Source organism: Phalacrocorax aristotelis, chromosome 1 (genome assembly GCF_949628215.1).
Source record: "Phalacrocorax aristotelis chromosome 1, bGulAri2.1, whole genome shotgun sequence".
NCBI classification, from domain to species: Eukaryota; Metazoa; Chordata; class Aves; order Suliformes; family Phalacrocoracidae; genus Phalacrocorax; species Phalacrocorax aristotelis.
In genome coordinates, this window is record NC_134276.1 from 129971017 (window position 1) to 129998907 (window position 27891).

Genomic DNA, 27891 nt, shown 5'->3' on the forward strand with positions numbered 1-27891 from the left:
AACTTTTTCTTGAACAATCACAGACCCATGTTTTCTCACTGATGGCAGGTGGTGCCACATTAGGCAGCCTCAGCTAGAGGCATCCCATTAGTCCCATTTGTTTGCCATTTTGCAACACTTGAACTGCCAGGCTGACATTTTACGTCCTCAGCATAAACAAGGCAGGTAGGTGGGAGGTGGGCAGGCAGACAAAAACAATGTAAGGCTGCTAAATGCCTTTCTGAAGAACTGGATGTTATCTGTACTGCTGTTTGAACTCCCCCATGCTCTACATAAACCAAAACATCCAGTTGAATGCATATTTAAGGTAGACACTGGCCAAATGTCTGTGTCGGGCCAACAGCTGCACAGATTTTAACCATCCTCCGATTTCAGTAGAAGAAAGCACCCCTCTCCCCACATCTGCTCTGGCACAATTCAGTGGAGAATGCTACATCTAGGGAAAAGAGACCCCAAGCAGTTCACATCCCTGATCACGCACTGATTTCTAGCAAATACTGTAGTAACTTAAACACTTTCTACTCCAAAAGTTCCAGTGCAATAAAAGGCTAATAATTTACCTTTTCAGCATACTTCTCTCCCCTGTACGAGCAGTGGACAATACACAGATGCACACATATTCATGCACATATACAGAACATAAACATTTGCACACACACGAAGCACAAGATTTCCAGACATCATTGGTCTTTACTTAACAAGTCAAAGCACCAGCATGTACAGCTCACTTACTTATAAACAATTTTTCTCCTCTTTCTAGCAGAAGGGGAGATAACACAGAGAACCCCATCTTTTCTGCTGCCTAAACACAAGGAGTTTTACGCAAACAGAATTCATACATGGATTTCCATGTTAAAGCTGCTTGTGCATTCCCTGTTTCCCTATGCATGCAACAAAAGATCTTGCTAGTGGCTTGTAGCTGCAACTGGAGGTGAACAGAGCTCTACCTTAACCATATGAAAGCCCCAGGACTACGCAAGCATGCAGGAAAGCCAAGACTTAGTCATATATGCTCCCTAATCAGTGAACACATCTGACAAACTTGGTCATAATTTCACTGTGTGTCATTTTCCCCATCTATAAAAAGGGGACCATACTACCATCTGTCTTGCAGGGTGGAAAATTTGTTTGTGAAATAGTCAGATGCTATGGCGTGAACATTGTAACTCAAAAACATCTGAAAGAAAGTGGATTACTCTGAAGTGTATCTTAGATTGTGCCTAAAAGAGAAAGCCAGGGGACTACACAAAGTTGATGCAAAAAAAACCAAACAAAATGTTGAAGCAGGATTCGTTTACTACCAGCCACAGGAATTTGCTGAAAACATCAGTCTGTTTTCAGAATGCATTAAGTACCAGGGGAATAAGGGAAGATTGTGCAGAAAATCTTTAATTCAGCCTTCTCTATTTTTTCAGTGTTTGATTTTGCCACTACAATGAACTTCTGTCATCATTTATTTGGCCTCAGAAATAGAGAATTGAAAAACAACCAGACAATAAATAATTCTTAGTGTGGAGCACACTACTTATGATTACAATATTTCAATTCATCATATACTTGTTACCACTGTGATACCATAGTGAATAGAAAAAGCATATTACATGAGTTCTGGTTGGTATACTGCAGAGTTGAACCAGAGGACTTTCATATTTAACCCGTGCTGTTGAGCAAAACTCATGATTCAAAGGCATGACGGAGCCAGAGAACAGTAAACAGTGTAGCTGCATTCCATGCACTGATGTATTGGGGGATTATGTAACAGTGGTCCCAAATTAGCGACCATGGCCTTTTTCCCTGCTAGACTGGCCACAGGAACCAACGAGGTCCACACCCACTGAAAGCCAGCAAAACTTTTCTCAGGACACTGGCATGCTTCAGAGCAGATGTAATTTGGCAATTGTGCAAGGACATTGAGCAATAGAAGTATACATGGAACCCGCTCCGCTCCTCAGTGGTAAAATTCTGCTGCCCTGGTAAAATTTTTCACCTCCTGCTGTTGAGGGGGGAATGGGATGGCGACGGGAAGTAGAAGGGTCCCCAGAGCCCAGCACATAAGCACAGGACACCAGCAGACTATGTGTAATGGGAATTGTGATCCACAGCATCCCTGGGTCACAACAACTTTTTACAAGGAAGAAGTCCCCCACCCTCATGGCCTGGCCCTCGGCCATAAAGGCCTTCAACCTTAAAATCCCATAGCCAGTTTCTTATAGTTTTCTTCTTCTCAAATCCAAACTTTGGTCCATCCTGTCTGCTGGCCTTGCATTACCCTAAATCATGATGGTGCTGCTGAGATAATTTCCCCCAAGGGTCCAGGCCCTCTTTCTGATGTTCTAAGGATAATAAAAATACGTTGCATGTCTTTGCCAATTTCTAATTCCTCTAGATAAAAAAAAAAAAATTGTGCCTTGAAAACATCTGCAACAAACCATCTGCGGGGTGAGCCACCCCCACACTCACCAAATGCCATTTGTCTGAGTAAGTGGGCAGCAACCTGCCTCCTACAGTGCTTAATGCAAAACAGCTAATCCATAGGTGATTCATCTTCAGGAGACCTTTTCTCTCCCTCCAGATCACCGGCCATCCCTAGAAACCCTCCCTCTCCACCCAGCAGAGGGAGCCTGGGGAAACCCACCCCACACTGCGAGGTCCTGCCCCGGTGCGAGTCCCGCCGTGGCAAAGCAACACCACTGGGACACGCAGAGCTTCAGGCTGCCACTCTGGCACCTAAAGCTTCTCGTGTCTTTTTCAAATGTCTCCCTAGGACAGTCTCCTGGCTCAAGTGACAGACACAATCACCACCAAAGACTTTCCTTGATTAGTTTAGTTAAATTAGTTACTTAGGTTAACTTAACAATCACTTAAAACTGAGAACTCAGAACTGGAAGAGAAATCTCTAAATATGTCATTCTCAACCAGAACTGGCAAGGAAATGCTGATATCAATGGAAAGGCATGGCTCCTCCATTGCCAGGACTGCATGACACAGACTATTGCAGCATAAGGCAAGCATTTCAACAGGTGATTCTGAGAGGAATTTACCCTTGGAGCCCTAAAAACCCACTCTGTTTTGCAGTACTGTACACAGAATTTCTGGACTTTATTTGCACTTACCTGCACCTACCATTCATCGATCAGTTCCCCTTGTTCCGTCTTCCAACTCTCTACTCTCTTTTTCCCCCTCTCCCCCAGAGCCAAAGAAGGATCAAAACTACATGCTCAAAGAGCACTGAATCCCCCAAAGAACAGGAATAGCAAACAAGCACAACCGGATAAAACAGAGGAGGAAAACACAGTCTAAATGGGAAAGAAACTTGACACTTGTAAAGCTAGGAATTAATTTTCCTAAGTGGAGAGACACAGTTTGTCTCTCTATGTCTCTAACCAGAAGAAATTGAGTTGTTTTGGGACTTACAGCCCCATCCTCAGATATCCAGCAGGGATGAAGCAGAAGCTGCATTATACCTGAGTTTTGTATTTGGGTCATATAAAACTTGACAAACTAGAAACTTAGGTATGTCCTTGGGCATAGGATACACTGATTCCTCCCATGACTGCACTGGTTAAGCTACGCTGGCCCACATGGCACCCCATGGTCAGCTCTACTCATCACCTTTAAAAGAGGAAAGACACCTTGAGGTCAACCCTAAGGCAAAGCTCCTCAGAATTTTGTTCACATGCTCATTAAGGTCCATAGAAATGTTTCACATCCTTGTACCTACACCACAGTTCAAACTGCACCCAGAGACAGTGGGAGCACACAAGCTCACCTCCTCTTTGCTGCTTTGGGAGTTAGTAAATTAACATGCTACTCCTCAAAGAGCACTGGGTTCCAGCAGCAGCATGCCACATGGGGTGTGCATCACCTCCTTGCAGTCTGCCAGGTGTTATCAGCCCCTGGTTTTAAGGCATAGATATAAATCTGCTCAAAAGACAACCGTGCAACCTGATGTTCCTGCTGTCCCCAGCTTTTGCTGAGATCCTGCTCCTGGATGCCCGTCCTCACAACTCTGCCTCTGGAGCTCCATATGAAGCTGGCTCTTAGGCACCGACAAAGGCTTTTTCAACTCACGCAACTGCTTCCACACTATAATCTATTAGAGAGTGTTCCCAACAGTTGCACAGCCAAGGATAAAATGAGGAGAGTGTAACTTTTAAACCAACACAGCTGGATCCAGGACAGGGTGTTTGCGGACAACTGAAAGCTAGCCTGTGCACATCAGCATAGAACAAAGCTGCCTTGAGTGTGGTTTGAGTCTGATGCCCCAAATCCATAAAATCACTACACCAGCACTAGAGCTCTGATCTCATTTATTCTGGGATAAATAGGGAACAACATCTCCAGCAGGCACTGCTTCCATAGGTTAAAGCTAGTATAAAGAAACGGAGAGTGAGCACAAGTAGTCAGCAGCAGCTTCTACTCACTCTGAGTTTCTGTTATTAGCAACAGTCAGGTCTCAGCATCAGGATGAGCTAGGACTCCTGTGTGGCAGAGGGCAGGCTTGCTCCTGGAACACAGTCAGCATTTCCTGGACCCAAGCTGTACATGAGCCAGAAGTAACTGTGAGTGAGCTTCTGCTCTTTGCTACTGAAAAGTGCCTAGGTTTGTACTCACTGCAAGGTAAGATTGGACACAAATTTTTCACAGAAAAAAAATGTTTACTCTTCTTTAGTTATTGTGCAGGAGACATTTGGAGAGAGGGACGTGGGGAGAGAGGGGAACACAGCAAATGCTGTCACCAAAACTAGCAGGAAGTCAGGTCAGTTTATTCTCCCAAATGTCTGGCTATGGAAAAAAAAAATCCACCCACCATAAAAACCAAAGAAATAACACCACCAATAAAAAGAAGCCCTGAGCTTCACTCTTGCTTTGAAAACCACAAAGTCTATACTTCTACCAGTGGGCAGAAGTTCCTTGTACACAGCAGATACTATGCAAAGTGAGCGGGTGAAAGCAGGCAGTGAGACACTGTAGAGCCTGTAGTTCTTGGTCTTACATCAGCCTGCCATATATGTGGGGTTTTCTACTTCTGATAAAGCTCCTAAATGCTATGAATCATACTGAAGTCTTCCAGCACCTGTGGTTACTTAACCACAACTACTTAGTATTTTTGAAAGTTGCTGCCTTTTGCTTTGGAAACAAAGTCAGTGTCACAGACTGGTAGGGGTTGGAAGGGACCTCTGGAGATCACCTCATCCAACCCCCCTGCTTGAGCAGGGACACCCAGAGCAGGGGGCACAGGACCACATCCAGGCGGGTTTTGAATATATCCGGAGAGGGACACTCCACAACCTCCCTGGGCAGCCTGTTCCACTGCTCTGTCACCCTCACAGGAAAGAAGTTTTTCCTCATATTGAGGTGGAACTTCCTGTGTTCCAACTTGTGCCCACTGCCCCTTGTCCTGTTGTTGGGCACCACTGAGAAGAGTCCGGTCCCATCCTCCTGACACTTGCCCTTTAGAGAGTTACAAGCATTGATAAGATCTCCCTCAGTCTTCTCCAGGCTGAACAAACCCAGGTCTCTCACTTCCTCATAAGGGAGATGCTCCAGTCCCCTGATCATCTCTGTAGCTCTCCCCTGGACTCTCTCCAGTAGTTCCCTGTCTTTCTTGAACTGGGGAGCCCAGGACTGGATGCAGTACTCCAGGTGTGGCTTCACTAGGGCAGAGTAGAGAGGGAGGATAACCTCTCTCAATCTACTGGCCACACTCCTTTTTATGCACCCCAGGATACCATTGGCCTTCTTGGCCACAAGGTCACATTCCTGGCTCATGGTCAACCTGCTGTCCACCAGCACTCCCAGGTCCTTCTCAGCAGAGCTGCTTTCCAGCAGGTCAACCCCCAACCTGTCCTGGTGCATGGGTTGTTCCTCCCCCGGTACAGGACCTTACACTTGCTTTAGATCAGTTTTATTAAGTTCCCCTCAACCTAGCTCTCCAGCCTGTCCAGGTCTTGCTGAATGGCAGCACAGCCTTGTGGTGTATCAGGTGTCAAGGGATTTTCAAAACCATACCCTACGTGAGACTTTTGCATGCTGTTCAGTACTAAATTGCACAGGATGAATGCAGTGTGTTAGATGAACTGGTATAGTTTCTGGGAGAAATTTCAGCCAGGTCCTCCAAACAATCATTTTTTGGACCTTTATTTCTCATATTAATAAACAGAAAGCAAGCCTTGGTCCAAGCAGGAAAACAAGCTACAGGTTTACACTTATCACAACACACATGACAAAGAATATTTGTGTGGAAACTTGTTAAAAAGTTACTAAGAGGTAGACAGCATCATCCTGATAAACCTTTTGAAGGTGCAATGGAGAAGAACACTTGGCTTAGGAGCTGTGACTTACATATATATATATTAAAAAATCACTTTGAGTTAAAGATTATTTTGAGGGTCAGTTACTGGCTTTTAAGGTTAAATAAAAAGTGTAGGGATATATATTACAGAAAGATATGGCAAAGCTTTTTACATCTTAACAAGTCTTTTTTAATAAATTATGATCAAGTGTTTACAAAGGTTGATAGTCTAGCTCTTATAAAAGGTCCTGCTGAACACTCCTGCCCCCAATGTGGTCTGTGGCTGGAGCACAGTTCACACTCTGACAGACACTGTTCTCAGTACAGCCACTTGGGGCTTGTCCTTTACACTGGGGAAGAGTAGCCTTCGGGAGGGTACCTAACAGCAGCCTTCCCATACCTACAAGCTGATCACTGAGAAGACGGAGACATGTTCTTCACAGTAGTGCCTGGTGGAAGAACAAGAGATAACGGGAATAAGTTGAAACAAGAGGGAAGATGGAGGGGGAGGTTCTGATTTTTGGTTATCTTTGTCAAACCCTCATAATTCTTTACACATACTAAGTTCAAAATCAACTGAAATGGCTTTCAGGTGTCATGAACGACCAGCATGCAGGAGTCATGAAACACACTCTATAGCTTGATGTTTTGAAAACATTAATACATAGTATTCCTTTCTCTTTGATTCTTTTTGGGCTTCAGTGTATATATAGGAGTTCAAGTTTTCAGGCTTTCTTTCCAGTCACAAGCAACCTAAAAGCACGTTATTCTTCAGAAATGGGTAGGTTGACATTCTGTTAGAATAATGTGAAGCAGAAGCTAGGAACCACCCTAAAAGTGCAAAAAATATCAAAAGTTCAGGGAAAAAGCCCCAAAATCTACTAATAGCAGCTGCTTTGTTCCAATAAAACAATAAGCTGAGTGGCAGCTTTATCACAGTCAACGACCATTAGGAGATGATCAGCTAGTCTTCTGCCAACCCCAGGAAATCGCTATCTTGGAGAATATTTATCTGGAGCATTGAGCTCCTGCTGGAGAACTGAGACTAGAAAATGCAAACTTCCACCCATTTGGAACTGCTGAAGGATGTACCATCTTTCTTCTGACTGTAAGAAGGTACTGATCCAAAACTGCAGAGAAAGCTGATTATTTTTGATTTATCCACATTCATGAAAGTGGATATGACTTTGTTAATCTCTAAATACAAATTACAAAAAAGGCCTCAGCTCTTATATTTTGTGTTAGTGGAGCACTGTTTGTTAAAACTGGATACAAAACAAATACAAAGGATTTTGTCCATGATTTAGCCTCTTTATCAGGAGGTTGTAACTTCTGGGAAAAGAAAAACAGGCACTGGAACCAGCTCAGCTAGCCTTCAAAGTGCTTCTTTATGGTTGACTTCAGTGCTGGTGGAAAACGTCCATGACAAAAGATAGCAGCTCCTTCACCACTGAATTCTACTTCTTCTCTTCTGTCATTGTTTCGCCCACAAAGCAATTATTCGGTTGTGATTTAAGTTCTGAAGCAAAAGAAAAAGAAAAGCACAGAGGTAAATTATTAAGTCTTCTCTTCTAAAAATTGAACTAGTTATATAAGAATACTGCAGGCTTTAAATACTAATAAAGTGCAAAGATGAATTAAGATATTGTTACGTGATCCAAAACAATCCAATTACAGCCGCTACGCGACCCCTGGTATCTGAGAGCCACTAGTCTTTTCACCCAAATTATCTGTTTATGGTTAGACACGTTCCTCTGCAACTGGAGCAAGTTAAGAGCACTTATCACTTACTGCCAGCCACCTGCTAAGCAGCTGGTAACCTGTGAGGCTGTTCTGTGTCCATGACTTTGGATCACATAACTAGGCACTTAAGACACCGCTTTTATGCAAAGGTTCAGGACTATAATCTTAGTATCAGCTGTGCACCACACATGCATGTGATGCTGCTGCCATTTCTTCCACACAGTAATGCCAGGTGCTTTTGCAGTTTTCTCTTTTGAGGACTGCAGACAGAGCTCTTATTTGACAATCAAGGAAGTTGAAGACAAAGGGAAGTTAGACAGCAGGAAGTTAGAATCCTGCAAGTTCAAGACTACATGCCCAACCTAACTAACTTACTGCACACAACATGCATCAACCTCTCATCAGGCTGATTTCCAATACAGCATACACAAGGCCCACTTTTATCAACCTTGGTGCACACAGAGCAACAGTGTAAGGGGAACCAACTGGATGTGCCAAGGCAATGTGTCAGTCAGTCTTTGCTCCTATTTTGACTGCACAACCTACCCTTCCCTTACACCAGTCTCTAGCTCAGCGTCACTCCAACCTACGCTAAGACACCAGGAAACAGCCTAGGAGCGCAGCACGTGGTGAAACACGGTACTCATCTCTGTAGACAATGAGAAAAAGAAAAGTGTCCCTTGTGTGGTTCTCACAAGGTTCCTGGATAGGCCTGAAGTATTTTTATGATTTGTATCCTTAAAATCCAAGCAAGGTTTACTGCTTTACCTACAGCTGACTTATGACAGCTTGATGACAAGAGTAAAGAACATGATCGAGACGCCAGTCTGGGGGAGCTGCTATTTGCTTGTGTCTATGCAGTAAGAAGGCCTGAACACGAAATTAGTGTTCCCCTCTCATTTTATAGCTGTGGTAGTAAGCATCAGGTTCCACACCCCCCACAGAACACGCAAAATGCTCCGTTCCCACACAGCTTGCAAACTGCACCAAAGAAGAGCTACATCTGATGTCTTGACATGACATAACCACATAACTATTTCAGATGTTAAACCTTTAAACATGATGTAGGAGCACAGCAGCCCTCACAAAGCAGCACGTCATGTAGTCCATGTATAATTCACTGACTGACTTAATTTAGTCTTCAGTACTATTCCTTGGCAACTAACAGGACCTGACTCAGTTATTACAAGATACCACAGCTTCCTCTTCAGCTATACAGTGCTATTTCAAGTCTGTTTATTTGTTGGCTGACAGTTTCATCAGCAGTTTCATCTGCATCAGAGTCAGGTTTCTTATACGTGGTCCTAACTCCCTCCCACCCTTCCACTCATCCATGCTTTCTCACATTCGGAGATTTTTTCCCTCCTCTTTTCAACATTGTCTTCAGCAAATACCTGAATGTGATTGCTTGGCTACTAATTCAACAGAAAAATCAAACCTAGCAGAACAGAAAACTCTGCAGCAGTAAGGTGCCACTAGCTTCCACATTCCTGTGCATTCTCAATCTTTAAGTGGATTATCTGCATCAGTGCTCTCCTAATTCATGCAATATGAAACAATTGTTGAGAAACATTGCATCTTTGCAGCCTGAATTCCACTAATATCTGTAAGATGTACTGTTGATCAACTATTCTCCTATACAGAGTAATAATCAGTTTTGTCATTCCTCGTGTCAGTCCTTAGGGGCCACTGGTCCGTTTATTTACAAGAGCTTTCCCACCATGTCCAAGTAGGTTTAAAAAACAAACCACCACAAGAAAAACACAAATTAAGTAAACCCTGCATTCTTTGTGACCAACAAAAACACAGCTGCACACCTAATCAATAAAAAGCCCCTTCAGTGTTTCACAATATCTCTCTACTTCGATATTATGTTCCACAGCATTCATAATTAACAAGGCAGAATTGCAGTTCAGAAATCTAGCAACACAAAAATATACTGTCTTCCTGATACCTCAGCCACTATGAGCCTTTTTCACTTGTGAAGGCACAGAATAAAGTAAAAGCGCAAGCATGAACAAGAGGTATGTTATTAATGAATGTTAGTAACATTTAATGCTACAGTTTTAAACTGGCTAAACTGGCCAGTCTTTGAACACTTCCATCACAAACATCTGACTCCACAGCACACATCACACATGCATGTGCCCACTACACACACAGCCCATCCCTCCTAATAATTCTCACTCTGTTTTCTGTTTGAGCAAAAAGGGGGTCAGGGTCATACGCAGCCTGGCCCAGCACTGCCACTCCCAGCCTCTGTGACAGTGTGCACACTCTTCTGAGACACAGGGAGCTTCACCCTCACATACCTTCTTTACTGGAGCTGGGAGAGTTGCTCAGGTGCTCCCCGTTTCCACTTTCTGCTGCCTGGATCACTTCTGCCAAGACAACAGGCAATACTTAGGCAATTCTGGAGCTCACAACACTCCCCTTTCCCAGCCCGGATGCATCAAGAGCAATCTGACTGAGAGCTGGGCCATTTGTTTGGCATCAATAGTAGCCATGACCAACATCCCCCACACCCATGGGACCATCATACCTCCCCCTCTCTCCTCCATATCTGGATCCACACTGTCCTCGTGCTCCTTTCCAGACCCTGCAAAGGCAAATCACACACCCATGGTGCCACCCATAACTTCCAATCAAGAAACATTAGGCAAAAGTCACAATGAACAAAGACTGCTCCACAGCACAGGTACCTACCTCTCTCATTTACACCATAGTCACCTGGATGGTTGGCCAGCGAGCTGTTGTTCTCCTTCTTAGAGGTGTCTGAAGAGAGATCAGAAGACAACTAAAGTTCCCTGCCTTGCTCAGCTTCAAGGTACCGGCCATTGCATGAAAGTGAGTTACTAGCTACAACTCAACATGCTGCCACGAGCTAAGACCAAAAAGCTAACACCTTTCCCCCAAGACAGCTCCCCACCACAGCACAGGCACACACCTCCCTCAGTTACACCACGGTCAACTGCACAGTTGGACATTGGGGTGCTCTTCTGCTTGGTAGAGAGCTCTGAAAAGAGATCACACGTCAGCTACATCCCACTGCTTAACTTCGCAGTGGTATCAGTCATTAGAGACAAGTCACCGGCTAACAATCATAAAAATTATAATAATTATTCGGGTTTGCTCAGGAGGGGAATCCAGCAGGTCTCTAACCCAACCCCCACCTCACAGAAAGGTCAACATTCATTTCGAGACAGGTTGCTCCAGAATTTCTTCAGTCAGGTCTTAAAAACATCAAAGGGTAGAGAATCTATGATGACTCCATGCAGCCTATCCTAGGGATTAGTCATGCTTAGAAGGCAGAAAATGTTTTCTTGTATCCACACAGAATTCCCCCTGCTTCAGTTTAGGACCGTCACCTTGATATCCCGCTATACACCTCAGTAAACAGCCTGGCTTGGTATTCTTATCAACATCCTCATAGGTATTGGCAGCTTCTGTTATGTACCCCAAAAGCCTGCTCTTCTCTGGGCTTGAACAAGGCCAATTTCCTCAGCGTCTCCACAGATGAACTGTGCTCCAGCCACAGACCACACTGGGGGCATTCTGCTGAACTTGCACAAATTTATCAGCACTCTTCCAGCACTGGATGGGTCAAACTAGATATAATACTCTACATGTCATCTAACAAGTGCCAAGTAATAGAAAATAACCACTTCCTTCAGTGTACTGGCTTAAGCACTCCTTAAAACAGCCTAGGATGCTATCACCTGCCTTTGCTGCCTGGGAGCAGCATTGACTCACGGTGTACTGTCCATAAGGACACCCAGGCACCTTTCAGTAGAGCTGCTCCCCTGCCAGTCAGTCCCCCATTCTGTACCAGTGCCGGCTGCTGGTCCATCCAGGTGCAGGACCCTGCATTGCCCCTGCAGAATTTCATGAGGTTCGTGCAGACCTCTTCCCCTCCAGCTCCCTCTGAACGACAGCCTTGCCCCATACTCATGGACTGCACTGCACATTTTTCTGTCATCTATAAACAAAGCGACACTGTCTTCTCTCCCTTGTCCAGGTCACTAAAAAATAGAACTCTGCAGTACTCTACTTGCCACCGGTATCCATGTGGAGTACAACCCATTAATCATGGCCTGCAGGCATAACAATCTAGCAAGTTTTCTACCCGTGTAGACAGACGTTCATCCAGACAAGGACATCTCAACTTAGGACTCCAACGATGCTGTGGGACATTGCAGAAAAAGCCTTGCTAAAGTCAAGGCATGTGACACTCCTTGTTCTCCCCTCACTCACAGCTCCAGTTACTTTATCCAAAAGGGTTGTCAAGCTGGTCAACTGTGACTTATGCTTGGCAAAACCATCCTGCTTACTCCCAGTCACCATCTTTCTCCTGTGAGCAGAAAGATGTTCAGTTTTCAGTCCACCTCACTGTCTGTTCCTAGCAGAACATAAAACAGCTGTTCTTGGCTACAGCCTGATAGCTGGTTAACTCTGCTCCTGAAACTGCTGCACAGAGGACAGGTATCCAGCATTCACGGCACAATCCCCCCCAGCACTGCCATTGAGAAGCATTATACAGAAGTCATTCTGAGCCTTCAACTCTAAGGGGTCCTGGCCAGTTTGCCCACTGGGTCATTAGCACTGACTCCTCCATAGAACAGGCACTTACCTTCCTGATTTACACCATTGTTAACCTTCTGCTTGTCTTTCAGGTCACTGTCCTCCTTGTTCAATTCTTTGTCTGAAAAGGGATCAGAGAAGAGCTACAGTCTCTCAGGAGCACACTCCATTGCTGCTTTCCCACACCAGCAGAGGCCACTGCTCTGTGCTGTCCAGAGCTCAGCAGCACACCTTCTCCTCTGCAACTGTAACAGACTGCTGCTCTACCAGCAGAAGCCTTATTTAGAATTGCTTTGCACACACATTTCAGACATCATCATAGGCTTGCCTGGTGTTCATCGTCTGTACACCAGCGATTGCATGCTACCTGGGTGCTGCAGGGTGTATAGTACAAAGGTGTGCTGACTCCACTTCCTGATGTTCCCACTCTATACTGCAACAAAGTAACGTATTTTGGTTTGTTCCTCTAGTGTCCAAACAGACTACCTTTATCTGTGGACCTGATTATCTTTTATCTGAACTGTACATTTCCCTCCTTTCTTCCATAAGACAGGTATAAAATCAACCTCATTCTCCTACATCCATGTCTACGTATGGGGAAATAATTACACAAGTGATAGGACAATCCCACACACAGTGCAAGACACCTTCGCCATCAGCTACACAACCCCTATTCCTCCAGATGAGGGAAGCTGTTCTATGCCCACTACAATTCATGCAGGAAGAATAAGCAGCAAAACCCAGGGGCTTCTGGTTTTCCTTTTTCTTATTGTCATCATTAGTGATTTTATCCTTAATCAGGACAAACTTCTGCCTTCCCCAGCCCCCTTATTATCAGCTACTTGTGGAAAATGGTGGAAGAGTTACTGAGTGAATGACTCATCAGCGCAACAGCCTGGGTAAACACACTTTTTTTCTGACTTGAACTGTAATATTCGTATTTCACTATCCCTCTGAGGTAAAAAGAAGTTGTAGAAACATACAGAGGTCCCAGAATTTCCTTGAAATTTACACTGGCTGTACTAAGAAAACAAAACTGGGGCTTTGCTTACCTGCCTGATGAATGCAGTCAAAAGGCTTTCCTAGAGCACAAAGCAAGTGGAAGATACTGCATCCAGAAACAGTGCTTCTCTAAGGAAAGAACCCTGCTATATCTCCCAAATTAGCATTTTTCAACCTTGTAAGCAATCCATCTCTAAATTGGCATGTTGAGGCTCAGATCTATTTGCCATCAATACAAAGCTTTGAAGTCGCAGCATTTTATTATCTTACATCCTACTTGAGGGTTTCTTTCCAGCAGAAAGCAAAGATCACCTACCCATGATGACATACTATAAAAATATCCTTGCATTCCTTTGCATGCAAATAAAAGGTAACATTAGACAAAAGGGTAATTTGCTTATTTATTATAAAAAGGGGTTCCCTCACACATGTCTAGCTCTTCTTTCCACAGATGGTAAAGTGATTTGCAAACACAGCACGCAGCATCATTCTCATCACATCAGGAGGGAAGCTAAAGCCCCAAGAAGGTATTTGCTCAGTGCTGTTTATCAAAACACAAGGATTCAGGTCTTTCTGACTTCTCATCTAGTGATCCACCCATCAGCATTTACTGTTCCTAAAGCAACAGGTCATTCTAGGTTGTCAAGACCCTGAATTTTAGGAAAGCGGACTTCAAGCTCTTCAAGGAGTTAAGTCAGCAGGACCCCCTGGGAAACAGTCCTCAGGGGCAAGGGAACAGAAGACAGCTGGCAGATCTTTAAGGACACATTCCGTACAGCACAAGATCTCTCAGTCCGCACGTGTAAGAAATCAGGCAAGCAAGGGGAGAGACCAGCATGGCTGAGTTGAGACATGTTGGTCAAACTAAAGAGCAAGAGGGAACTGCACAGGCAGTGGAAGCAGGGATAGGTATCCTGGGAAGAGTATAGGATGCTGCCCAGTTGTTTAGGGATGGGGTCAGGAGGGCCAAGGCACAGCTGGAGCTGGATTTGGCAAAGGATGCAAACAATAAAAAGAGAGGCTTCTACAGGAACATGAACCAGAAAAGGAAGGTCAAAGAAAGTGTATCCCACTGATGAACAAGAACAGTGGCCTAGTATCAACAGATGAGGAGAAGGCTGAGGCACTCAAAAACTTTTTTGCCTCAGTCTTCACTGGTAACCTCTCTCATCACCCCTCCCAAGCTAATGGACCACAGTATGGACACCAGGGGGATAAAGCCCCTCCCACTGTAAGGGAAGATCAGGTTCATGACCGCCTGAGGAACCTGGACATACACAAGTCTATGGGACCGGATGAGACGCATTCCAGCGTCCTGAGGGAATTGGCTGATGTAGTCACTAAGCCACTCTCCACGATATTTGAAAAGTCATGGCGGTCAGGTGAAGTCCCTGGGGACTGGAAAAAGGGAAACATTGTGCCCATCTTTAAAAAGGGTAGAAAGGAGGACCCGGGGAACTACCATCCTGTCAGCCTCACCTCTGTGCCTGGGAAGATCATGGAACAGATCCTCCTAGAAGCTGTGCTAAGGCACATGAAGGATAGGGAGGTGATCCAAGGCAGCCAGAATGGCTTCACCAAGGGCAAGTCCTGCCTGACCAACCTAGTGGCCTTCTATGATGGAGTGACCACATCAGTGGACAAGGGAAGAGCTATCCGGACTTCTGTAAGGCCTTTGACATGGTCTCCCACACCATCCTTCTCTCTAAACTGGAGAGATATGGATTTGATGGGTGGACTGTTCGGTGGATAAGAAATTGGTTGGATGGTCACACCCAGAGGGTAGTGGCTCAATGTCCAGATGGAGACTGGTGATGAGTGGTATCCCTCAAGGGTCTGTATTGGGACTGGTATTATCTAATATCTTCATCAGTGACATAGACAGTAGGATCGAGTGCACCCTCAGCAAGTTTGCAGATGACACCAAGCTGAGCAGTGCAGCTGACACACCTGAAGGACAGGATGTCATCCAGAAAGACCTAGACAAGCTGGAGAAGTGGGCCTGTGAGAAGCTCATGAGGTTCAACAAGGCCAAGTGCAATGTCCTGCACCTGGGTCAGGGCAACCCCCAATATCAATACAGGCTGGGGATGAAGGGATTGAGAGCAGCCCTGCAGAGAAGGACTTGGGGGTACTGGTGAATGAAAAGCTGGACACGAGCCGACAATGTGTGCTCACAGCCCAGGGAGCTAACCATATCCTGGGCTGCATCAAAAGCAGTGTGGCCAGCAGGTTGAGGGAGGTGATTCTGCCCTGCTACTGCGCTCTGGTGAGACCCCACCTGCAGTGCTGCGTCCAGCTCTGGAGCCCTCAGCACAGGAAGGACATGGACCTGTTAGAGCAGATCCAGAGGAGGGCCACAGAAATGATTCAAGGGCTGGAGCACCTCTCCTATGCAGAAAGGCTGAGAGTTGGGGTTGTTCAGCCTGCAGAAGAGAAGGCTGCGGGGAGACTTTATTGCTGCATTCCAGTACTTAAAGGGGGACTATAGGAAAGATGGGGGCAACCTCTTTAGCAATGCCAGTTGTGACAGGACATGGGGTAACGGTTTTAAACTAAAGGAGGGTAGATTTAGACTGGATATAAGGACAATTTTTTTTACAATGAGGCTGGTGAAACACTGGAACAGGTTGTTTCCAGGGATGGGGCATCTGCTACCTCTCTGGGCATTCAAGGTCAGGTTGGACGGGGCTCTGAGCAACCTGATCTAGTTGAAGATGTCCCTGCTCACTGCAGGGGGGTTGGCCTAGATGACCTCTAAAGGTCCCTTCTAACCTAAACCATTCTATGATTCTACTGATTCTAGGCCAACAGGGGAATGGTAATCTCTGAGAACACGCCAAATGTTTTGGACAGCAAAAGGCCATGTGCAAAATTAATTCCCCCCTGCATGCTCCCCTATTTTAGGGCACCATCTCACTTGTTATCTGCTTCAGGCTTTTCATTCAACAGCTTATGGAGGTGGAGCTGCAAGCAAACAGAAATCTTTTTCAGAAATATGTATGGAGATGTCTGCAACAGTCTGCAAAATATTCAACTCGTAACAAAATTGTCACTTTAAGGCTAACTTTTTTAGCAGATACTCCTGAGAACTAGTATGTTATACCACTTTATTGAAGGACTCACAATTTCAACTTCAGCTTCCCTCCAGCAAGCACTTAAGGTCCCAGACCATAACCAACATTACCTATACTTATGCCTATATCTTTACAAATCTTGCTGAAGTGGGTTTACTTAAGGTTATAAAGCTGCACATATTTGCCATAAAAAGCCAGAGACAGCTGAGAAGATAATCTGCATCTTTTTTTTTTTTAATTTTATTTATGAATTGCACTAACACTGTGACTTTAAATCCTTTCTCCTTGCAGACCTTCAAGAATCTCTAATAGAAAACATGGGCCATTCTAAAGAAAATTTAGGTGCAGTACCAAAAGGAAGTTTTTTTGACTGGGTATTTTCCCCCCCACCCTTCTCCTTTTTTCACCTTCAAATCCATCCACAGTCTCTAGACTTCAATCTCTGAATCATGGGCTAGAACCACAGCTTTAACAAATACATGAAAATATCAGACGAAAAATTACGTTCTTTACCCAAAATCCTGCTAAAATGCTCATAAGACTTCAAAATGCTGGGGCAAGGGGGTTAGAAAGGGAGGAAAAACACCCCAAACAAACCTAACAACAACAAAAAAAACAAAAACCTGCTTTCACAGCACCGCTCCCCTACCTGTGGCATCTTTTCCAGGCCCATCACCAAGGACCCCATCACACTTTTTTTGACCTCCAAACCCATAAAAACATTAAGAAACTTCAGAAATTAAGGAACAACTTAAGAAATCAAACATCAGAAAATATCTCCAAAGGCGACACAGTAGTTTGCAGTCCAAGAAACATCCTGCTCCAGCCTTGTGCTAATTCCAGCAGCTCATAAAAGATACCAGACTGAGTATCGCACATGAAGCCACTGTCCATTCAACACCAGAAGACTCCAACAGGGCACTGAGCTTGTATCTGATGGCAGGAACTTTGGCCATTCCCCATTGAAACTGTATTTGGTCTGGTGACCTCCACAAAAGTATTCTTTAAGAGTCTTCCCCAGCTCTCCCTAATCTGCTTGACTGCCTGATTTAATTTGGTTCATAAGAACAGATCACAGTGGTCCTCGCAACAAGAAGAACACACATTAAAGCTGGAACACATTTGCCTCATCCACCCTCGTGAAAGGAGCACAGACTAAAGGGGCTGTCCCCTTCCCTAGCTGCCCACCATATAGAGTGATTCCCACACCCCAACACACAGACCCACAATCCAGAGAAATGAATAATTTTGCTGCAAATTTAAGTAGGGGAAAAAAAAGCAACAGGATTAGAACGGACAGCAGAAGCACAAGTGGAGATCTGGACAGGAAGACAGGAATGCAGACAACCCTGAGAATCTGTACTGACTGCAGAAGGGCATCACATAAAGGAATCATGGGTGGGCAGCAGACTAGTAACTAATGGAAAGAGGTAAGAAGTTCCTCCACTGACTGTTTCCTTCCCTCATCTTGACTGTTACAAGGAGAAGACAGGCCCGCAAAATGGAGGAAGAGTGAATCAAAAGGTGCTGCTACGAGATTTTTTTCTTGCAACAACTGAAAGGCGTTAGAGAAAGGAAAGGAGACAATTGCAACTTGACCCACAGGATGTAAGCGTGCACCAGAGTCATGCAGCAAAAGCAGGGACCAGAGTTCTGCACACCAGACTAGCAACATGCCTGTCTTCATCAGTCTCGGTCATATCTTGAAAGTCCATCCAAGATAAACTAACAGCAAACTCCTGCCAGTCTGATGTTATAATACCTTCATTGGTCATCCATGAAATCTACTGCTACATGCACAGCATCAGCCCCCACCCACTGGAACCACCAGCTTTCCAAGTCAAATTCCATGCACAGGGAAAAAGGCTAGCTGCCCAATTTCCAAGACAGGCCAGCAAGAAATTGCCATGGCGGACATTGGGAATGAGCAATGCACTACATTCATGCCCAGCCTTAGACACTTGATATCAATGCTGGGTTTAGAATAATAGTCAACCAGATTTCTGAAAGAAGTTTATATAAATGGGATGGGCAAGTAAGATTAAAAGAGATGGAAGAAATACTAACCACATTTCAGCATGTAAACCAGCCCATACCAAACAGGTAAAGAGTAAGTTGTCCAACAGACAGGTTGCCCTATAGTGTGCACTTTTCCAGTCCTCATCCTGAGGCCAGCCCCCATTCTCCATTGGAGGTAAATTCTGCTTCTGACAGAGAGAGATGCTGACCAGGCAAATCTCAGGCCATTCACTGTCAGTAATTCTGCCAGCCCCAGTAACATATCCACTAAGTGCAGGTTCGCATGATTATCCAATATTGGACCTCAACTGAGACTTTAAGGCTGCATGTTCACACATGCATGAAAATCAACTCAAAAGTTTACACGCTGCAAAAAAAAAAAACAAACCGAAGAGCAGATCAGACTCCTTGTTCCAACCAACAGCAGATGTTTAAAAACATCTATACCCCAATACAGGGTTCTTACCTCTTGAGTTAGACTGGTCCTCACCATCCATAGAGCAAAGTGGCTGATGTTCCCCTACAATGAAATTTAATTATTTTTGAAAGTATGTATTAATGACCTGGAAAAAATAGCTACACTCGGTAAAACAAATAAGGCGTGAAAGAAAACTTACCCTGAAAGACTATACTGGCACAGGAAAAAAAAAAAATTTACAAGCCTAGACCAAATTAAAGTAATAGTCTGATTTCCACACGTTTGTGACACTCAAGCTTTCTTACCTGAGCTACATGCTGGACTGTTCTTCTGAGCAGCTCTTTGTGTTCCACTTTTAGTTCTAGCTGCACCAAAACAAATAGAATACCTGGAGAAATTACTCAGAAATAAAATTTTGTGCCTTTGGAAATTAGCTGACAATCTCTATCCATTCCCCAATCCCCCAACCCAAATTAAAAAAAAAAAAAAAAAATCACTGAGGACACGCAACTGAATACTTGACTTAGGAAAGAAAAAACAGTGAAATATTGTTTTGGAGCAAAGACAATCAATGAGAGATCAACAAAATGGGACTCCTGCAACAACTACAAGTCAGAATACATCTAACCAAATCTAAAGCAGAGTTTAGCAGTTCATGACTTTGAGTTTTGCTCTTAAATAAGCAAATCACATCTTTGTTTGACTATATGCAGTACTTATCCAACTGAGGTATAACAAGTTTATTTTGCAGCATGGTTAAACCTTCGCTGTTATAAGAGACATAGTTGAATTGTTTTGAGTCTAACTGATGGCCAGCTGTATGTGACATTCTTCACGTGTTGATACCAAGCATAGTGTTCTTCAACATCACCAACGTGGACAAGGGCACAGAAAGGCACCCTCAAAAAAGCACCCTCAAAGGCACCCTCAGAAAGCTTGCAGATGACATCAAACTGGAGAGAGTAGGGGGTATAATGGAGGGCAGGGCTGCCACTCAGAGGGACTTCAACAACATGGAAGAATATGGTGGCAAAAAAAAGATGTGATGTTTAAAGGCAAACATGAATTCCTGCACCTCTTGAAATCACCCCACAGAGCAGTACAGGCTGAGCTCTGCCTGGCTAGAAAATAGCTCCACAGAAAAGGACCTGGAAGCCCCGGTGGACAATGAGTTGAACATTAGTCAGAAATGTGCCCTTGCAGTGGGCAGTGTTAGCTGAACTGTAGTCAAACCATCAACAGAAATAACTCTTCCCCTCTTTTCAGTATTTGTGACACCACATGTGGGGTACTTTGTGTAATTTTAGGTTCCCAATTCATGAAAAAACACTGACATTCTGAAGCTAGTCCAGCAAATGTCCACCAAGATATTTAGGGGGCAGGAGTTCTGCAAGGAGGTGCTGAGACAACTGGGTTTGTTCAGCATGAAGAAAAAGAAGGCTAAGGGGATGGCTAGTTGCAGTCTACAACTAACTTATATAGAAAACTAAGGAAACTCCTCTCAGAAGTACAGAACAAAAAGACAGGAAGCGATGGCTGCAAGTAGCAAAAGGGAAATCTGTAACAGAAATAAGGAAAATATCCTTCGCCACAAAGGTGATTCAGCGCTTGAACACATGCTGAAAGAGGCTGGGGAATTTCCCTCCTTGGAATTATTCAAGGTTTGACTGGACAAGGCGCTGAGCAACCTGATCTAGCTTTGAAGTTGGTCCTGCTTTGAGCAGCAAGTTGGATTAAACATCCAGAGACCCCTTCCCACCTAGCTTATTTTATGATTCCATACCAATAGAAACTAAATGGAGAATGATCGGGAAAGCATAAAGTCCATATGCAATATACATCTATGTATGCTCTGGTCAGAGTCTCCCTCCAGGATATCATCAATTAGTCCTTCCCAGATAGGAGATGCATCCCATGCTCTTCACCCTGTAGCCACCCCAGGGCGTGACCCAACCTGGAAGCCAACAGGAATTATCCATGCAGAGCACTCTTAAAATGAAGAAATGTATTCCTGTTTAGGACTTTCTCAAACACAAAGAGAAGAGATGGCGAGCACCTCTTTTTCAAGCCAGAATACAATCTGACCTAATAAGGTGGCAGCAAGAGCTACACAGTGATAGACTACAATTACCATTTCCAAATAAGGTGTCAGATTTACGAAAAAAAGATACTTGATTTCAATGTAGGGATGGATCAAGAAACAAGTCTAGAACCCCAAGATGATGGCAATACTGGCAGACAGGAGGCACAGAAGTCCCCAAGCATCAATTGAGCACACTGAGTTGCCAGATTAGACTCAGCATAAGGTATTCAACATGCTCTGGTATGAGCCTGCCCCAACAATAAATCTGATCTTGAGGGCAGTTTTATGTATGATGCTCTCAAAAAAGGCAGTGAAAGCACACTCAGGTAGGAGAGGCCATAGATATTTGGTAAGTAGAAACACACACTAACTGAACCACCCAGTCTGAAGGAGAAATATGCAAATACAAGCTACAGTATTTCCCAGCATACAGAGCCCAGTGTCCGAGTGCAAGAAAGTTCAGTATATTATTTCCTTCAAATCTATTGCCTTTGCCCAAGTTGTACTTGTCTCTACTGCTGTATTTACAATACATTCCATGGTCAGAAACTTTCATACATTCTGCAGAACCTTAGATCAGCATAACCTTGAAGCATGTTAAGCTCAATTAGGAAATGCTATACATACCTTTTTTGCATACGTATCCTAGTATTGCTGCAACAAAAATTACGACAGGAATCACAATAAGACCATATCTGCCTCTGTCATGATAGCTGTCTGCTTTAAAAAAAAAAAATAATTATTAGATCGTTAAAAAGCAACTGTGTGATACACTACTTCAGTAGAAATACAACCTGACTGTTTTAAAGGCTATTTGTTTTTTAAAAAGTAACCTCAAGAAGTTACTGCACCAGAGTCAGTTACTAGCAAAACCCTAAGCCAGCAACAGGAAAGTTACATGGTAAGTACCTTAGTTCAGTGAAGGCAGGTCACCATTTGAAAGGTGATGGCTATTCCATTTTTTGGACTATGAAAGGCTGAGCCACTTCTCAGCCACATGAAATTTCAGTAAGTATCTTGTATTGGATTTGCACAGCAAGGTTTTGGTAGCAGGGAGGCTGCAGGGGTGGCTTCTGTGAGAAGACGCCAGAAGCTGCCCTCACGCTGGGCAGAGCTGGGTCCAGTCAGCTCCAAGACAGATCTACCACTGGCCAAGGCCGAGCCCATCACCGACAGTGGTAGTGCCTCAGCAATAACATATTTAAGAAAGGGTGAAAACTGCTGTGCAACAGCAGCTGGGAGAGAAGAATAAGAATAGTGAGAAACAGCTCTGCAGACACCAAGGTCAGCGAAGAAGGAGGGGGAGGAGGTGTTCCAGGCACTGGAGCAGAGATTCCCCTGCAGCCCATGGCAAAGCAGGCTGTCCCCCTGCAGCCCATGCAGGTTAACAGTGGAGCAGATATCCACCTGCAGCCCATGGAGGACCCCACACTGGAGCAGGTGGATGTGCCTGAAGGAGGCTGCGATGCTGTGGGAAGCCCATGCTAGAGCAAGCTCCTGGCAGGTCCTGCGGACCGTGAGAGAGGAGCCCATGCTGACACAACTTTGCTGGCAGGACTTGTGACCCTGTGGGGGACCCATGCTGGAGAAGTTTGCAGAAGACTGTCTCCCGTGGGTGGGGCCCAGCGCTGGTGCAGGGAGCATGGGGAGGAAGGAGCAGCAGAGACAACACAGAATGAGCTGACCACAACCCCCGCTCCCTGTCCCCCTGCGCTGCTCCAGGGAAGGAGGCAGAGAAATCGGGAGTGAAGTTGAGTCCAGGAAGAAGGGAGGGGTGGGGCGTGGGTTGTTTTAGATTTGTTCTTGTTTCTCATTATCCTACTCTGATTTTGATTGGCAATAAATCAAATTAATTTTCCCCAGGTCGAGTCTGTTTTGCCCATTATAGTAACTGCTCAGTGATCTCCCTGTCTTTATCTCAACCTACAAGGCTCTTGTTGTACTTTCTCCCCGCTGTCCTGTTGAGGAGGGGGATTGGTAGAGCAGCTTGATGGCCACCTAGCAGCCAGCCAAGGTCAACCCACCTCATTTCTAATAAGTCTCTAACACATAATTCCCGTGAAGGAGGAAGATCTATACTGGCAAACCATGAAAATTACTTTTGCACAGAAGTGGGAAATTTTGTCAGGTGAAGACTGCCTTACACACCCTACAAACATGTTCTCATCCTATGTTTGAAAAACAACCAACCAACAAAAAGAACCCAGCTCCTGAAGCTCAGCTGAGGCTGTCCCAAAGCAATAAGCAAGAATAGGAAAACTCTTCTTTTCTCCTTTTTATATCTGTCTGTGAAGAAGGAAAAGTAGTATGTTCATTGACTCATGCAAACGCTAGATAAGAAGTCATTTTATCTAATGGCTGCTAGATGACTCACTTAAAATGACTGAATAGTTTCATCCCAGTTCATGGAAAGCAGTACAAAGAGCACAATAGTCATTAGCATTAACTACACAGGCTAGAAGGTTCAGAAGAGATCTTCTAAGTGTGTCTCCCTCTTTATTATTACTCATTTCAAATCACACCTGAAGGTTGTATTCTGTTGAGATCCCCACAAAAAGTATCTTGCTAGGGGGGTCAAACTGTCAACCTCATACTTTTCACCAACCTTAAACACACTTTTAGCAGAAAAATCAATTTTGATGCTTTTTAGTCTTTACCTTCCTGAGAAGTCAGTAGAAATCATACAGTCAAAATCCATGCTGCTTCCCACCCTAGCCTCTCAGACTTGCATATACAACCTGACCCATTTGTTACCTTTTTCATCTGGAAAGCATTGAGTCAAAGAGATTTCAGAGCTCTTCTCCGTTTGAGAGAATTTAATGAAACATGAAGCTTTCTCAGAAGCATCAACATCCTTCTTAGGGATAAAAACTTCCTGAGTCTGACGGGTGATTCGTTTGCTACTGAACTTCCAAGCGTAATTCAGAGGCTTCGGGAAATCAGCTGCACATCTTAACACAATGTTACCACCACTGATGTTGCAACTTATTTCAGGTTTTGAAGGGGTAGCTGAAAGGAGAGAAAACATTCTGTATTACTGTGATTATAAACTGCCTTGCATTTTAGCATGGGACAAGGGCTAGAGCAACAAAAGCAGCAGGACAGTACATAGATAAAATGTGTAAGGTGTGTGTGTGTGCACATGCACATGTGTGTGAGAGATAAATGTATTTCTAAAAGTGGCCCTGTCTGTGGTTCTTCAGTGCCTAGTTTGAGACTCCTCACGGTTCACTGTCAATAGGACTAATATACAAATTATCAAATACACAAAATATCAAATATATTTCCCAAAGACTACTAGTGAAACTGCGCAGACCTGCCCAGGATGATGCCATAGATATTCAAGCATGTAAAATATACCTGCAGGCACATTTTTAGGAGATACATAATGCCTGGGATAACTTGGGTCAGCTTGCTCAAAGAGTTTGGCCATCTACCTGAAACTACAGTGTGCCATCTACAGACATTCTAGAAGTCATTCCAAGGTGAGTAATGACAGGCACACAAATTAGATGCCACCCTTGAAAATTTGTTTGAAGTGCCTAAGTAACTTAACAATAGAGCCAAAGAACAGCCCTGCTCCACTTCTGTTTGCTGCCCTGACAAATAAACAATCCCCTTTCTAGCCTTCTTAAAGTGAATAAAGTGGTGCAAATTCTTTATGCTGTTCTTCCAGTACTTACCTAACACAGCAAGTATGAAGGTTAAGACAGAATTTTTTTCCTGAGAATCCACGTAGTCTAACTTGTATGTGCCAGCATCATTGTCCTGCAAGTTAAATACAGTCAAGCACCCATTCTCCTTGTTAAGCAAGCTTCTGTTAAGCAGCGAATTAAAATATGTCACTTCAGTCAGCCGGTCCCATTCAGCCACTTTATCCTTGTTTTTCGTCCAAATAATTTCCTCTATTTTTTGGTCTATTTTTACTGGAAAAGTAAAATTTTCTCCCACGATGCCAAACACTTCTTCACAGCGGACGTGTGCTATAGGGAAAAAAAAGGAAAACGGTTATGTTAACAACTGTTTTATAAACTATCGCTTGACTAATGTTGTATGCACTATCAGATACATTCAAATTTAGGTTAGAAGAACATCACAGTGTTGCAAAGTAAGGCATGTATCAGTTAAGAATTACCCAAACCCAGCCTGTCTGCACAATCATGGATAGGCACTGCAAAGGGATCCAGTTTCCACATTCTGGTTCCAGGCAGAATCTTTGTCCTGATCATCTTCCCTATCCTAAGCTCCTCTATCCTCAGTACTTTCCCTGTGCTCACTTGAATTAGGCATCCTGCCCATGGTTTGGTTAAAAAGATGAAACGAAGACTTGTTGTCAACAGCAAAATTTATCTCAGCATCTTGTGGCAGAATGTCCAGAATGAAGCTCCTGTTGAGCAAATAAACTGCATTTTTTCCAGCATGAATATTCAGAGTTACCAAAAAAAAAAAATCACACTTCTGGCTCAAAACTGCTACTCGGTTGAAAGCGCCTGCTCTGAAATCATGGAGATGTTAGGGATTTCCTCTTGAAATGTCACTTAAGCAAGTTTATTTCACAGCCAATATATGTGAAATAGCATCCCAACCTCTGAGATCTATCAGAGGTGCAAACAAGAAACGGGAGCTGTCCAGAAACCTTAACTGCCATCAGTTTTGAATCAATCATATTCTGCTAAAAAAGGCCCAGATATTCAATATAAATAAACAAACAAAAACAAAAAAGAAGCAGCATAAGATATTTTCTCTAGTTTTTGTTAATAACAGCTACATGTGTGGGGAAAAAAATAATCTACTGATCTAACAGATGAGTCCAAATTCTGCTGTGGGGAAGGGATACTGTAAACCATTAGCATCTGTGTCCCTGCTTCAGTCTTCAACAATCACCTCCTACTTCTGAGTAGCTCTGAATGGCTCTAATAAAAAAAGAGAAAAATAAAATAAAATTGAAATGCTACTGCCATGGCAGACACGTATGTAGACATAGACAAAAGCATACCAACACTGAGTTCAAGTTACACTTGGATTAAGGACTCGATTCCACTCCATAGTAGCTGGTAACTTTTTACTACTAAGTTGAAGGGCGGGCATGATCAAGGCATAAATGAGGCCTCATATCAAGGCCAGATTCCCAATATGCACCACAGAAAACTTCCCTTTAAACAGTAATTGTGCATGGTGAAAGAAAAATATTTCAGAAGCTTACTCCTCAAGCCAGCTGCTCCCAAGTGACAGCTACCACTGAGTTTGGTTTGGGGTTTCTTTTTTTTGCTTCCTAGATGGCATCAAGTCATGAACCTACCACAGTCCCTTTATTGTTCTGTGCTTCCCTCGCTTCTTATGTCATCGTTGTATGAAAACTTACTACTGTTCATAACTCAATGCAGATACTACAGCTTTATCATATCAAAGCAAAATCACTTCCCTTCACCGTGTGTGAGTCCAGAAAACAAACTATAGCCCATCTTGCTCCACATTCTATTTTCTTTCCATATGAAAGCAGCCAGGACGTCAGCCAGGCCAGTCATTATGAAGATTAGGTGCCCCATTGGCAAAGAACAATGCTCACCAGCATACTGTGTCCTGCTGTTCTGCCTGGTGCCACACCATAGAAACAAAGGCTTTCTCAAACAGGAAACTGAAGGCAAGCAATAGGAAACACAGAACTGCACAAATAGAAGGTCTTCTCCATGCCTTACATCTCAAGGACTATCCAATTTGTTTGCAATTTACCCATAAAAGTACTCTTCTCACACGGTTACAGTTTCTACTTCTTGTTGTCTGCACTTATGCTGTGGCCTTTTCCAAGCACAGGAACTGGAAAAGTAAACAGAGGGCTTAGCTATCTCTCACATCTTTTCAATACAACCCACCTGCCTTTCTTTGTCTTCTATCTTGTTCAGACACCTTTAAACATCTCACTTGCTCCTGCTGCTCCAGTATGAGATTCTGTCCTGGTTTTGGCTGGGATAGAGTCAATTTTCTTCACTGTAGCTGCTATAGTGTGTTTTAGATTTCATATGAGAACAGTGTTGATGGCACACTGAAGTTTTAGTTCTTGCTAAGCAGTGCTTATACAAGTCAAGGGCTTTTCCAGCTTGCCGTGTGTTGCTAGCGGCACAAGAAGCCAGGAAGGGAGGGAGCGCAGCCAAGACAGCTGATCCAAACTGGCCAAAGGCATAGTCCATACCATATGGCATCATGCTCAGCATATAAAGCTGGGGGAAGAAGAAGGAAGGGGGGGGCAGACATTGGGAGTGACAGTGTTTGTCTTCCAAGTAGCCATTACACATGATGGAGCCCTGCTTTCCTGGAGATGGCTGAACACCTGCCTGCCCACCGGAAGTAGTGAATGAATTCCTTGTTTTGCTTTGCTTGCATGTGCAGCTTTTGCTTTTTCTTTTCATTACATTTTTATTGTTATTATTATTACTATTACTGTTTTGCTTTTCCTATTAAACTGTTCTTATCTCAACCCATGAGTTTTCTTATTTTTCCTCTTCTGGTTCTCTCTCCCATCTGACTGGGGTGGGGGGAGTGAGCAAGTGACCGCGTGGTGCTCAGTTGATGACTGGGTCTAAGCTACGACAGCATTTCTTTCCACCCATCTCAATTAACAATTTCCAGAAAAAGTTAGAACCTAGGAGCTCCAATATTTGTGTCTGGAGACTGCACT

At 44.0% G+C, this 27891-nt stretch overlaps 1 protein-coding gene across 8 annotated transcripts in view; it reads right to left on the minus strand.

Annotated features, from left to right (window-relative positions):
- Positions 1 to 6123: 6123 nt before the first annotated feature.
- CD58 (CD58 molecule) overlaps positions 6124 to 27891 on the minus strand; it is a 33596-nt gene continuing 11828 nt past the window's right edge. Inside the window, exons 2-12 of one of the 8 annotated variants that reach the window (XM_075107073.1) lie at positions 24902 to 25201; positions 23973 to 24227; positions 21846 to 21935; positions 19441 to 19500; positions 19184 to 19237; positions 12669 to 12740; positions 10986 to 11054; positions 10745 to 10813; positions 10581 to 10637; positions 10351 to 10419; positions 6124 to 7814 (exon numbers count right to left, since the gene is read on the minus strand). In XM_075107073.1, coding sequence (XP_074963174.1) covers positions 7753 to 7814; positions 10351 to 10419; positions 10581 to 10637; positions 10745 to 10813; positions 10986 to 11054; positions 12669 to 12740; positions 19184 to 19237; positions 19441 to 19500; positions 21846 to 21935; positions 23973 to 24227; positions 24902 to 25201 — 1157 coding nt within the window. In that variant the 3' untranslated portion in view covers positions 6124 to 7752. Of the gene's footprint in view, positions 7815 to 10350; positions 10441 to 10580; positions 10638 to 10744; positions 10814 to 10985; positions 11055 to 12668; positions 12741 to 19183; positions 19238 to 19440; positions 19501 to 21845; positions 21939 to 23972; positions 24228 to 24901; positions 25202 to 27891 lie in introns of all 8 variants that reach the window. The other 7 variants (XM_075107055.1, XM_075107063.1, XM_075107045.1 and 4 more) reach the window with 7 other exon arrangements.